The following is a 13562-nucleotide window of genomic DNA, read 5'->3' on the forward strand; positions in this document are numbered from 1 at the left end:
TCTATTTTACCCAAACTGACAGGTGGCATAGATCAGCTATCAAAACTCCTAGAATAAGAAGGGCCTCAAGATCTTCCCAGAAATTCCCTAAAATGGTGGATGTCAATCAGTCAGTAATAATAATAATAATAATGATGGCATTTATTAAGCACTTACTATGTGCAAAGCACTGTTCTAAGTGCTGGGGAGGTTACAAGGTGATCAGGTTGTTCCCCGGGGGGCTCACGGTCTTAATCCCAATTTTACAGATGAGGTAACTGAGGCCCAGAGAATAATAATAATAATAATGGCATTTATTAAGTGCTTACTATGTGCAAGGCACTGTTCTAAGCACTGGGGGGATACAAGGTGATCAGGTTGCCCCACACGGGGCTCACAGTCTTAATCCTCATTTTCCAGATGAGGTAACTGAGGCCCAGAGAAGTGAAGTGACTTGCCCAAAGTCACCCAGCTGACAAGTGGTGGAGCCGGGATTTGAACCCAAGACCTCTGACTCCAAAGCCCGGGCTCTTTCCACTGAGCCACGCTGCTTCTCTTAAGTGACTTGCCCAAAGTCACACAGCTGACAGTTGGCCGAGCCGGGATTTGAACCCATGACTTCTGACTCCACAGCCCGTGCTCTTTCCAGTGCTTCTCGTAGTATTTGTTGAAGGCTTGCTCTGTGTAGAACGCTTTTCAGAGCGTCTGGGAGAGTGGAACTTGTACTTCCCAAGTGCTTAGTACAGTGCTCTGCACACAGTAAGCGCTCAAATAAATACGATTGATTGATTGATTGATTGGAATAGAGTTGATAAGACATGATCCCTGTCGTCAAGGAGATGACAGCCCTGTGGGGTTTGCTTTTTCTTTTGTCCAGTGGTGAGAGGACTGGCGAGAAACATCCAAGTGTACAATCCCAGCCCCAACTCCCTGGACGTCCTCTGGGATCCTGCCCCTGGACCCGTGCAGCAGTATCGGGTGGTCTATTCGCCGCTGGGCGGCACGAGACCTTCGGAATCCGTGAGTAATTTGGTCTGTGAGAATCATTCAGTCCTCTCTTGCAACATTCAGTAGCAGGTTACCTCATAATAATAATAATAATAATGGTATTTGTTAAATGCTTACTATATGCAAAGCACTGTTCTAAGCGCTGGGGATGGTTACAAGGTGATCAGGTTGTCCCCGGGGGGGCTCACGGTTTTAATCCCCATGTTACAGATGAGAGAACTGAGACACAGAGAAGTGAAGTGACTTGCCCAAAGTCACACAGCTGATAGTTGGGGGAGCCGGGATTTGAACCCATGACCTCTGACTCCAAAGCCCGGGCTCTTTCCACTGAGCCACGCTGCATTGCAGTGAAAATGCCGGCTGTAGGCCGAGTCTAGAATATTAGAGCCAGAAGAGACGTTTAATAATTATAGTATTAAGCGCTTACTATGTGCCAAGCACTGTTTTAAGTGCTGGGGTACATACAAGGTAATCAGGTTGTCCCACGTGGGGCTCACAGTCTTAATCCCCATTTTACAGAAGAGGTAACTGAGGCCCAGAGAAGTTAAGTGACTTGCCCAAAGTCACACAGCTGACAAGTGGCAGAGCCGGGATTAGAACCCACCACCTCTGACTCCCAAACCCGGGCTCTTTCCACTAAGCCACGCTGCTTCTCTTTCCATGTGCCTCAGTGACCTCATCTGTAAAATGGAGATTAAGACTGTGAGCCCCATGTGGGACAACCTGATTCCTTTGTATCTACAGGTGACTCTGCTGCTGTGTGACCTTGGTCAAGTCACTTCACTTCTCGGGGCCTCAGTTACCTCATCTGTAAAATGGGGATTGAGACTGTGAGCCCCACGTGGGACAACCCGATTACCCTGTATCTACACCAGCACTTAGAACAGTGCTTGGAACATAGTAAGCGCTTAACAAATACCATTACTATTATTATTGTTATTATTATTCTCTGCTCCTCATCTGTAAAATGAGGATTAATACTGTGAATCCCACATGGGACAGGGACTGCATCCAACCCTATTTGCTTGTACCCACCCCAACACTTAGTTCAGTGCCTGTCACATAGTAAATACTCAAAAAACCTACAATTATTGATTATCATTATTATTTTGTGTGTGTGCTTAGGCGACACAGTGACCACCATTCACTGTGCTTCAGTGTTCCTTTCAGTCTGCTGACTTAAAACCATTTTCCAGGGAGTCAGAATCATCATCTGACACCAAAGTCCAGATCATTCGTTCATTCATTCAATCATTTTTATCGAGCACTTACTGTGTGCAGAGCACTGTACAAAACACTTGGGAGAGTACAATACAACAATATTACAGACACATTCCCTGCCCACAGTGAGCTTCAGGGACTCTTGTCACCTAGTTGTTGAGCATTTAGCTGCCTGGGCAGATTAGATGCTGCTTTGTGGTCCAATAGTTTCTTGGCTAGTGCAAATTTGGAATTGATTATCCCTTGACAATCAGTCCAGAACTCAGCACCAGACGTGACCACAGTAAAGTCAACATATCCATCTTGCACAGGTGCAGTGGTGTTATTTTCATTTTCAGGTAATTTCCCCATGTCCCATGACGCAACTGTTATAGTCCTTGTGTCAGGTGGTTTTTATCTAAGTTGGTTTGCTTTGGGTTTGTTTGCCTCCCGGGCCCGGACTTGTAGAAGGGAGCTAAACCAGGGGCATCTTTTCTGTCCAGATTGTGGTCCCAGGGAACTCCCGCACTGTGCAGCTAGACCGGCTGATCCCCGACACACCCTACTCTGTGGACATCGTGGCCCTCTACCCCGATGGAGAAGGAAACCCCAGCCCCGCCCAGGGAAGGACACGTAAGAGACATAAGCGTTTTGAATGTTGGCTATCCCCACCCATGCTCTGTCTAACCCAGGTTGGGAAGGTAGAGAGGGTGGGGGCATCAGTGTGATCCAGTTTTCGCTTCTCCAGGCCGACCCTCTGCTCCGTGGTTACCATCAGAGTAAACTAAAGCCATTATCCCCTCTGTATCCTCAACCTTCCTTCCCATGTGATCCAAATTTAAGCCCCATTTGAGTCTGCTGAGAGTTTCAGCTGCACAAAGTCTATGATCATGTGGTTGTCACCTTCTGGCTGAAGAAGAACTGCTTTAAATCTACCACCCCTTAGCTTCAGTGGGTTCTCCCTCATCCTGATACTGTGGGATCTGGTGTACAATAATCTCATACTCCTCTCATTCACCCTGTAGATGACTTGGAAGATTTCCATCATGTCACTCCAGGCTTGACCCTTTCAATCCCCCTCCTTCTATGATTGCTGTTCTCAGTGTAGAAATCAGCCTGGTGTCAGGCTGGAACACAGAACTCTGTTTAGTGAGCATATTTTAGGAATAAAGTATGGACAGGCCTCCAGGTTGGGAGGAAGGGTCTCTGTCTCTCTCTCTCTGGCTCCCATGGGCCTGATCTCTGACAGATGGATCTCCTGGTGACATTTCCGTCTAGTGTCTTATTTTCCCCAGGATGAAAATCGAGGGTAAACCCTGACCAGGAAGCACTGAATGTTTAGTGCATTCCACTAAATCATCACCTGACTCATGAAATAGTTTGAGATTTTTATTAGTCTATAATGAAACTGGAGAAGTGAACGGTAAAACTTTACGTTTTATGCCAACAGTCCATGGGTTGGATCGATTTACGCTCTTGGCCCTGATTTGTGCTCTCGGACATAAAACCAATTCGAATGACAATGCCTCCATGCAGGGTCACTTTAACTTTTCAGAAATTTAGGCAATCAACCATGGTCTGTCACCGGACGTCATGTATAAACATTCTGTGCCCCGGAGGACCCAATTTTACTTCCAATGTACTGGTGAATCCTCCGGGTGGCTTAGGCCTCTGGTTTCCTAGAGTTTCCACTATACAGGACTCTACAGAGTCTTAAATAAGCCTTGCCTTGTGGAGTGGATGTGATGGTTGATACCTTCGGAGGTCCTAATGCAATTCCCAGGGGCTTTATGAAAATGAATGGGCACTTTTTCACCACAGCAGCATGTGGAGCTTCACAGATCTTCCTTCCTTAGTGCCACGCAGCGGCCCGAAAAACATGAAGGTTTTTGGAGAGACGACCAATAGCCTTACCGTAAGCTGGGATCACGCCAATGGGCCTGTTCAGCATTACAGGATCATCTATTCCCCCACGGTCGGCGATCCCATTGATGAATATGTAAGTGTTTCTCATGGGTCGTTGACAAGCTCTGAAACACCTGGCCCAGCTGAATGAAGGGGCTGAGGTCCCACTGAGGATGGTGGCCACCTGAATCTGAGTTCATTCATTCCTTCATTCAATTGAATTTACTGAGTGCTTACTGTATGCAGAGCAGTTTATTAAGTGCTTGGGAGAGTACAATTCAACAATAAACAGACACATTTCCTGCTCACAGTGAGCTTACAGTCTAGAGGAGGAGACAGACATTAATATAAATAAATAAATTATAGAAATGTACATAAATGCTGTGGGGCTGCGTTAATAAAGGGAGCAAGTCAGGGAGACACAGAAGGGAGTGGGAGAAGAGGAAAAGGGGGCTTAGGGAAGGTTTCTTGGAGGAAATATGCCTTCAGTAAGGTTTTGAAGCTGGGGGAGAGTTAAACCTTGATTCTTCTATCCATCCATCAATCCATGGGATTGGGGCAGAACTTTAGAGCACTCATAATGGCGACCGCTGACTGGATTCATTTTAATTACTGTATACAGAGCACTGCACTAAGTCTCCCCCAGTTTCTGTGTCACCCTCTAGACTGTAAGTTCCTTTGGGCAGGGAACTTGTCTGTAAACCCTGTTGTAATGTACTCTCCCCAAGAGCTTAGTACAGTGGTCTGAAGCACAGAGAATTCAAATGACCTGCCCCAGGTCACATACCAGGAAAGTGGAGTTGCCTGACTCCCAAGCCCATATGCTTTCCACTAGACTAGGCTACTTCTGTTACATGGAAAGCAGAGAAGCTATGTTAAGGTAGTTATTCTGTCTGAAAAAGGAAAAAAAAATCTTTCTGACAAATGTCTCACTTGCTGTCTTTTGCCCTTCAGACCACTGTACCTGGGAGGAGAAATAACGTGATACTGCAGCCCCTCCAGGCAGATACGCCGTATAAAATCACTATTGTAGCTGTGTATGAAGATGGAGATGGTGGACAGTTAACTGGAAATGGCAGGACTGGTAAGTTGCTTATTTTATCTAAGTTGGGTGATTGCATTTTATGGTTAAGTCCCAGTTAACTGGGAATGGATGAGTCAGGACAGATTTCTGGTCTTTTGAAATCTGTAAATCTGCTTCAACTTCCCCTCCATCCTCCCCTGTTCCGCCTTCCCCTGGCTCCCAATGGCTCCATTTATCTATTGTACAGGAGAATCTTGGAACGTCACCTTATCCCTTTGTCCAGCCAGGTCCAAAGCCACTCTCTGCATCACCTTTCCCTTCTACTGATGCACATAAGCCAAAGGAGATGAGTCCTGTTTAACAGTACAGATAGGAACATTGTCACAGAATGTTTCTTGACAATCATTAATTAGATGTCTACTTACTCATTTAATAATAAACCAGAGTTCCTGCTAAGTATTCATGAGAATCAATCTTCAGTTGTCATATTTTTACTTTGTTTATATTGGTTTTGTTTCGCATGGGATAGCAATGTAGCCAACCCTGATTAACATTTTAGTGACATTCCTAAATTATGGGGTGTACCTGCAAATGGGTAGGGAAAAGTATCTGGACTAATGGCCCTGGGGTTCCTTGTTTCCAAATTTTCCTCCACCACATTGTGTCGTTGAATAACTACATGAAACTGTAAGGATGGCAGCTTGTGGAGTGGAGTTGTTTCAAGTCTTTCCCCAATCTAAGCTGCAGACATGTTTCAAATCCATCACGTGGCATGGTCTCTAACCATATGATACATGCTTAACACATACAATAATAATATCAATAGTAATATTATTCATTCATTCAATCGTATTTATTATATATATATATATTAATAACAATCACGATAATAACCAGCTTCCTTTGCTTTGCCATATGAAATCTCCGGGCACAGTTGGGCTCTTGGTCCACTGACAGAAAAGCAGAACTGACCTTTGATTTCAATGGAAATGGAAACTTTCTGAGAGGCTATGTCCACTACATATTAAAAGTTTCATCTGGAATTCTAAGGGAAGGGTTACTTCCCATGATGTGCTTCTCATTTTCTCTGTGGTTCTTGGGTTGCTCATGATGGTGTTGGACAAGGCAACCATTGGAAATGTGATATGGGAAGCATGCCATTGGGTTGTCTCCTTCTTTAGCTTGGGGTTAACTCAATCCTCAGTGCTCACAGACCACACAACTAATACTGCCTTCCTCTGAGATGGGTAGCTGGATGCTAGGAATGGTAATTAAATAGTACCAGGGCAAGAGGAAGGGCAAGATGACCTTTGAGGTCCCTTCCAGCCATATCTCTAGATTTTCCATATTATGACTTTCATATTCAATTTAACTTTTATCATCAAAACGTATTCATTTTATCACCGGCATTTTTGCTTTAAAGTATTTTCTGAAGAAGCTGTCCCACATCGCACTGCCAATATAACTGGGATGTGCCACAACTGGAAAATCGAAAATGCTTAAGGTTTCTGGTTGGATTTGGTCCCAAAAGGACTCTGGTATTTTCCTGGCCTAGGGCCCCAGAATGTTTCCATCAAGACCTGTTTGGGGGTTTAGGAAGGCATTAGTAACCCCCATCCACCGACACACACACACACCCTCCCCCCTCCCGCCCCCATCCCAGTTCTAGGAAAGTACGTGGGGAAGCCAATTTTGGAACACTGTAACCTCTGTTCTCTTTTTGCAGTTGGACTCCTGCCCCCGCAGAACATCCACATTACGGATGAGTGGTACACTCGATTCCGAGTCTCTTGGGATCCCTCGCCGTCACCCACTCTTGGTTACAAAATCAGGTATCATCCAGTAGGTAAGAACAAGTCTCCGGATCCTAGAGCTTTCTCTCCAAGCCAGGGAGTTCAATTCCCATCCATCGCAAGACCAAGCAGTGAAACCTCGCCTTTTGAATCCCATAAATGAAAATCTGGCCTGGGGCTCTGGATGGCCCTAATTAGGAGGTATTCTCTACTGCAGTAAAATGGAAAACAAGTTTAAAACTATCCTCTGTGCTTATAATCAACTTGCGAAGGTGTGAAGATGAGGAAAATAATTCCCTGTTAACACTGTGACCTCTTCTTCTATGCTTATTGTGTGATTCTCTCACTAGTTTCCTTTGTAAAGGAGGAGTCCTTAAAAGTTACAGATTTAGAACGGAGCAATTGGATTTTTGAACACATTTCACAATGATGGCCTCAAGCAAAATTATATAGACATTTAGCTGGAAAATTACACAAAAATAACTTGAGGAGAAAGCAAATATTCATAATGGTTCAAGAAATGAAATCCCACTAACCGAAAGCCAGGAAGGCAGAGGAAATCTTTTTCAGGACAAGGTAAAACAAAGCCTCAGTTAATGCTGAATTCAACTGTATTTATTAACCACTTACTGTGTGCAGAGCACTGTACTAAGTTCTTGGGAGAGTTCAATATGACAATAAACTGACCCATCCTCTGACCACAATGAGCTTAAATCTCAGCTGAAAACCGATGGTCAATTTTAAAGAACAGATCTAGAAAGGTATGGCTGTTGGAGAACAAAAGCTTTGTAAGGAATGAAAGACAAGAAGACAAAAGAAAAAACAGTAAGCCTGATAGCGCAGCAGAAGACAACCATTTTATTTGCACAATGTAGCCAGGTCTGTGGGTCCCACAGTGGCCTTTTCAGCCATGTAATAATAATAATAATGATCACGTATGTTAAGCGCTTACTATGTTCAAAACAGTGTTCTAAGAGCTGGGGTAAATACAAGGTAATCAGGGTGTCCCACATAGGGCTCACAGGCTTTATCCCTATTTTACAGATGAGGTAACTGAAGTGACTTGCCCAAAGTCACACAACTGACACGTGTCAGAGCCGGGATTAGAACCCACGACCTCTGACTCCCAAGCCCAGCCTCTTTCTACTAAGCCATGCTGCTTCTCTAAATCGTGACCCAAAACCCTCTGCCAAAACCCGGGATCGAACCAGGGACCTTTAGATCTTCAGTCTATCGCTCTCCCAACTGAGCTATTTCGTCCAAGTCAGCTATTTCGGACGCTTGAGAGTGAATTCCTATACAAAGGACAGATAACTATATATTTACATGCACATATATGCCCAGTTAAAAGAGTTTTAAAAACCAATGTGAAGATAAAGGAATCTGTAGTCAGTGATTTTAAGGTGTTCAAAAACTGCTCAGCTGAGAAGCTGCATGAATTTTGAGGCTAATTTTAAGATGTGATGCCTTTTTCTGTTGTAACTTTGAATATTCTGTATTTAAGGTACCAATGAGCCTATGGAAGTGTTCGTTGGAGAAGTGACATCGTACACACTGCATAATCTGAACCCTAGCACTACATACGATGTCAGTGTTTATGCTCAATACGATTCTGGACTCAGCATACCACTGATTGATCAAGGCACCACATGTACGTCAAAAATATTTTTATTGGGAGTGAGGGGAAAAGAATGTAATTATTCAGACCATATGGGGCCAGGCTGTGGAAATCTGGTCTGGTCTTTGGCATTCGTGATTTATTTCTGTGCAATTGCTCGTGCGTAACTGTATTCTCTCTTTCCCTCACTGTTCTGGTTAGCAAATATGGCCATCTGCACAACTGAGGAGGTTGTGTGGCCTGAAATAAAAGCTGGGAATTCCTTTTACCACGTCACACGGGGGTGGTAGGCTGACTGCCAAAAGGGAAAGGTTAGATGACTCGTCTCGGAGAGGGCAAACGTGCCTTGATTCCTGCGGTCCTCCAGAGTTCATTGACATTTGAAGTCACGGGGCTTGAGCTAATGTTACTAATTCTAATTGTGTGTGCTTTCAGATTTCCAGGACAATCTTTCTTCATTACTGACTCCAAGTGTTTCACAGGCAGATCAATTTGTGACTGAGCTTTGTTGGCTCTTCAGGAGTTCAGTGGTAGATTTGTTGTTTAGTTTTCTGTTCACATTGTGATTCTTCCATCTCCAAGAACTGACAGAGGTGGGAGAGATTAATGGATTTGTTCATTCAATCATATTTATTGAGCACTTACTGTGTGCAGAGCACTGTACTAAGTGCTTGGGAAGTACTAGTTGGCAACATATAGAGACGGTCCCTACCCAACAACAGGGTCACAGTCTAGAAGATTTAGGAGTAAGCAAGAACAGTGGTCCCAAGTCTTGGGCAACCCATTTTTTTAGAGCATCCCATCAGGAGAAGTCAATTTTTGGGATCCGAGAAGTGGTGTAGCTGGCATCCATCCTCATGGCTCACATAGTCTAGCATCCTTAATTTTATTCTTCTAATTACTTATCATGGGCTTCTTGCCCATATATCGATCTGAACCCCTTTAAAAACTGTTCTAATTTGATGCATGCAAGCCATCCTAGGGTGATGAATTCCATTTGATTTCTCTGGAGCTATCGTACAGAGTCAGAGTACAGTCCTTGGGTTAGTTCTAAAAAGGACACAATTACACTGAGGATTTTGTTCCAATGGTTTTTTTTTCCCCTAATTTTACAGTGTATTTGAACGTCACTGACTTGGTACCTTATAACATAGGATGGGATACTTTCTGTGTTAAATGGGCTGCTCACCGTGCAGCTACTTCATACCGACTGAAGCTAAATCCCGCAGACGGTAAGCTGATTGACTTTTAGAGTATTTTTCTGGTCAAGGGAGAATCCTCTACATAAAATGCGGGCCTAGCACTCTCTCTGGTTTTCATGAAATTAGTCAACCGTATCGAATCCTCAACCTGAAGATACACTGATGTTGTTCTTGTGGTGTCTGTGTAGGAACAAGAGGACAAGAAATCACCGTTCGGGGTTCAGAAACCAGTCACTGTTTCACCGACCTTTCACCAGACACCGAGTATGGGGTAACTGTTTTTGTTCAAACCCCGAATCTTGAGGGTCCTGGAGTCTCTGTGAAAGACCGAACAGGTAAGTGGGTTTGGAAATAAGGGGCTGAAAGGACTTGAAATCACTAGATTGTAAACTCCCCAAGAGCAGGGATTGTTTCTACCAAATTGACTGAATTTTACTTTCCCAAGCACTTAATACAGTGCTCTGTACCCAGTAAGCACTCAATAAAAACCACTGATTGATTGATTTTCTTAATGGTATTTGTTAAGTGCATACTATGTGCCAGGAACTATTCTGAGTGCTGGGGTAGATACAAGCTAATCAGGTTGAACACAGTCTCTGTCCTACATGGGACTCACAGTCTTAATCCCCATTGTACAGATAAGGTAACTAAGGCACAGAGAAGTGAAATGACTTGTCCATGGTCATAGAGCAGACAAGTGGCAGAGCCGGGATTAGAACCCAGGACATTTTGACTTGCAGGCCTGTTCTCTATCACTGCCCAGCTGTAAAATTTCTGACCTCTTAGCAAATTATCCCTGTACTATTTTTGTTTATGGATTTACTTCTCATTGGGACCTATTCATCTGTAAATGACTCAGCCTTCTCATGGACAGAATCTTTTTGAAAGTTATTGTTATTTTACCTATTCATTAGGCGAGAAGGCACAATTTTTCAGGAAAATAAAACCTATTCTGAAATTTCACCACATAAAAGCCGGTAAACTTTACTTTCTCCAGCTTTGTTGAATTTACTGATGCCAGCAAATCCTTACTTACTTTGTTATCCTAGCCTGGAACTCCTTCTCCAATTGAATCCACCAGTTCACAACACTCCCCATCTTCAAAGTCCTCTCAAAATCCCCCATCTTCCAGGAAGGCTTCTCTGATTAATTCACAACACCCTAATCAAGTCAACCCAATAGTCAGCCCCAGGATGATAATTGTATGCTCAGAATTTATGAATATATGTAGATATTCACTGGCATATTCAATTGCTTATTTAGCTAATTCATTCTGACCCTATTATGCCCCTACCTGTTTTAATAATAATAATAATTATGGAATTTGTTAAGCACTTACTATGTTCCAAGCACTGCTCTAAGCCCTGGGGTAGATACAAGGTCATCAGGTTGTCCCACGTGGGGCTCACAGTCTTAATCCCCATTTTACAGATGAGGTAACTGAGACACAGAGAAGTTAAGTGGCTTGCTCAAGGTCACACAGCAGACAGTTGGCAGAGCCGGGATTAGAACCCATGTCCTCTGACTCCCAAGCTGATACTCTTTCCACTAAACCATGTTGTTTTCACCTTGTTCTACCAACTGCTTCTACTATTTGTCAATAATTTCTGTCTCCCCCATTAGAGAGTAATCTCTTTTAGGGAAGAAATGAGTCTTGATTCTGTTGTTCTCTCCTCAGCACTTGGTACAGTGCTTTGCACCTAATAGTTGCTCAATTAATACCTTTGATTTATTTATTAATTGATTGAATGATTGAATCTCCAATGCTATAGCCAACTTACTTCTAGGGATTTGGCTCAATCAATCAACAATCTTTATGAACTCTTTCTGTGTACAGAGCACTGTACTAAGCACTTTGGGGAGCAGAGGAGATGAGCGTTGGGAGATAAGCATTAACAGGGAAATATTGACACTGATGGGAAGGCTAGAAATTCATTCAATCATATTTATTGAAAGCTTACTGTGTGAAGAGCACTGTACTAATGTAATGCTAGAAATGTAAGGAAACTAAAGACACAGTGTGTTAATAGGAAGACAGTGTTGCTGAGCGCTTAGTACAGTGCCCTACACACACAGTAAGTGTTCAAGTTAGTTCATCTGTAAAATAAGGATTAAATCCTACTCTCTCTACTTGGACTGTGTGGGATAGAGACCGTGTCTAACCTGAATATCTCATATCTACTCTAGCGCTTAGTACGGTTCTTGGCACATATATAGTAAGCACTTAATAAGTACCATTATTATTTTTATCATTACTAAGAATAAGCTCTCAATAAATACTGATTGATTGTTTGACTGAAGAGACTGGAAAGACGGAGATGTGGAAAAACAAATTCTTAAAGAGTAGAGGATGCAAATCGATACGTACCAAATTGCTCATGAGTAGTTTTGAATGTTTCAGCGGTAGTTGGGAGAAGAAGACCAGAGGTGTAAAAAAATTCGTAGTTCATTGGACTTGAAGTGTCCCTAGTAGATTGGCGTGACAGGCAATTTGTGTGGTAGGATGCTTCCCTTTGTTCCTTGTGTTTGCTTGGCTCATTTCCTTTAAGTGCTTTAATTTCCTTGACTCATTTAATTGTTTCTTTCCTTTTAGTTTTAAAGCCAACAGAAGCACCAACAGAGCCTCCTACCCCTCCTCCTCCTCCCACAATTCCACCAGCTCGGGAAGGTAAGTGCAGTGCCTCGGTTGTCCCTACGGCTGTGAACTTGGAAGGATGGTTGTCCATCACTGATAAAACTGATGCGGACCAGAGTACCTCCCCAGGGAATGCTCTGGGATGCTTTTATCTAGCTTTCTAGATGTGAATTAAAGATGGAAGCATTCCCAACATCCCCACGTTGAATGGGAAGGAATATTTGGTGCCACAGAAGGTTGGCACATGAAGGAGCTGTGAATTTATTTGACTACAGCTGGAGTCTGAATCCTGAGGTTCAGGCCTCTGGAATTCCCTGGCCTGTGATCAGAGACAGCGTCTGGACTCCAGCCCACTTGCACAGTGCTGCAAATCATTTCCATTCTCCCAAGACTGAGACACAAGTGTCATTCTCACAGACTCGGAGATGGCTAGAAAAATCTTCCTTCATCACCTTGCATTGTCTAGAGATGATTCTGAAACATTCCTTTCAGATTAGGTTTAAATGAATCTGATATGATTATATTCCCAGTTCTGGATTTTTTTGTGATGACCAGCTCCAGAGTTCATATTTTTCCTATTTTATATAAAGGATTAGCATTTTCCTTTTAGTTACAGTGGGATATTGCAGGATATATCCCCCAAATGCCCGCTGGAATAAAGCAAATCAGTCTAAAATTATGTAATATTTCCTGTTAAAAGTAGAGCTAAAGCGTAGCTTGATTTCTCATTTAAATCTAACAGAATTAATCCCAGGTTTTCATCTTCAAATCGCCCAAGGAAACAAATGGTTCCCAGGAGTTTAGCCTGTTTTAAATACCTCACTTAATTTTGAGAATTTTATGAGTCTCTCTCATTGTAAAGTGATTTTTTTTTTCCTAAGGAACACTTTTAGTTGCTAAACTAAATCAAGATGGAAGCCAACATTACCCTTAACACAATGGTCAGTCATTGTTTGGATACAAAATGGCTACACCCTAGCTTACAATGACTCCCTTTTCATCTAACTTCTGCATAAATCTAAGCCGTAAGCTCCTTGAGGGCAGGGAATATGTCTACCAACTCTGTTGTATTGTACTCTCTCAAGCGCTGAGTACAGTGCTCTGCACATAGTAAGCGCTCAGTAAATAACCAATGATTAATCGACTGATAAGTGCCATAAAGACAGGAAGACATTTGTGTTAGCTGAAGAGCTAGCCA

General features: G+C 43.0%; 1 protein-coding gene and 1 non-coding gene across 4 annotated transcripts in view; one reads left to right on the forward strand and one right to left on the reverse strand.

Moving 5' to 3' along the window:
- Positions 1–13562, forward strand: part of COL12A1 (collagen type XII alpha 1 chain) — a 144958-nt gene that overhangs the window by 85413 nt on the left and 45983 nt on the right. For all 3 annotated transcript variants that reach the window (XM_038760746.1, XM_038760748.1, XM_038760747.1), the window contains 9 exons: positions 857–999; positions 2691–2820; positions 4044–4186; positions 5047–5176; positions 6843–6962; positions 8414–8560; positions 9643–9759; positions 9918–10064; positions 12323–12397. In XM_038760746.1, coding sequence (XP_038616674.1) covers positions 857–999; positions 2691–2820; positions 4044–4186; positions 5047–5176; positions 6843–6962; positions 8414–8560; positions 9643–9759; positions 9918–10064; positions 12323–12397 — 1152 coding nt within the window. The remainder of the gene's footprint in view (positions 1–856; positions 1000–2690; positions 2821–4043; positions 4187–5046; positions 5177–6842; positions 6963–8413; positions 8561–9642; positions 9760–9917; positions 10065–12322; positions 12398–13562) is intronic.
- TRNAF-GAA lies at positions 8097–8169 on the reverse strand. The gene has a single exon. It is a non-coding gene; the product is annotated as a tRNA-Phe (tRNA).

This window comes from Tachyglossus aculeatus, chromosome 19 (genome assembly GCF_015852505.1).
Source record: "Tachyglossus aculeatus isolate mTacAcu1 chromosome 19, mTacAcu1.pri, whole genome shotgun sequence".
Taxonomy (NCBI): Eukaryota; Metazoa; Chordata; class Mammalia; order Monotremata; family Tachyglossidae; genus Tachyglossus; species Tachyglossus aculeatus.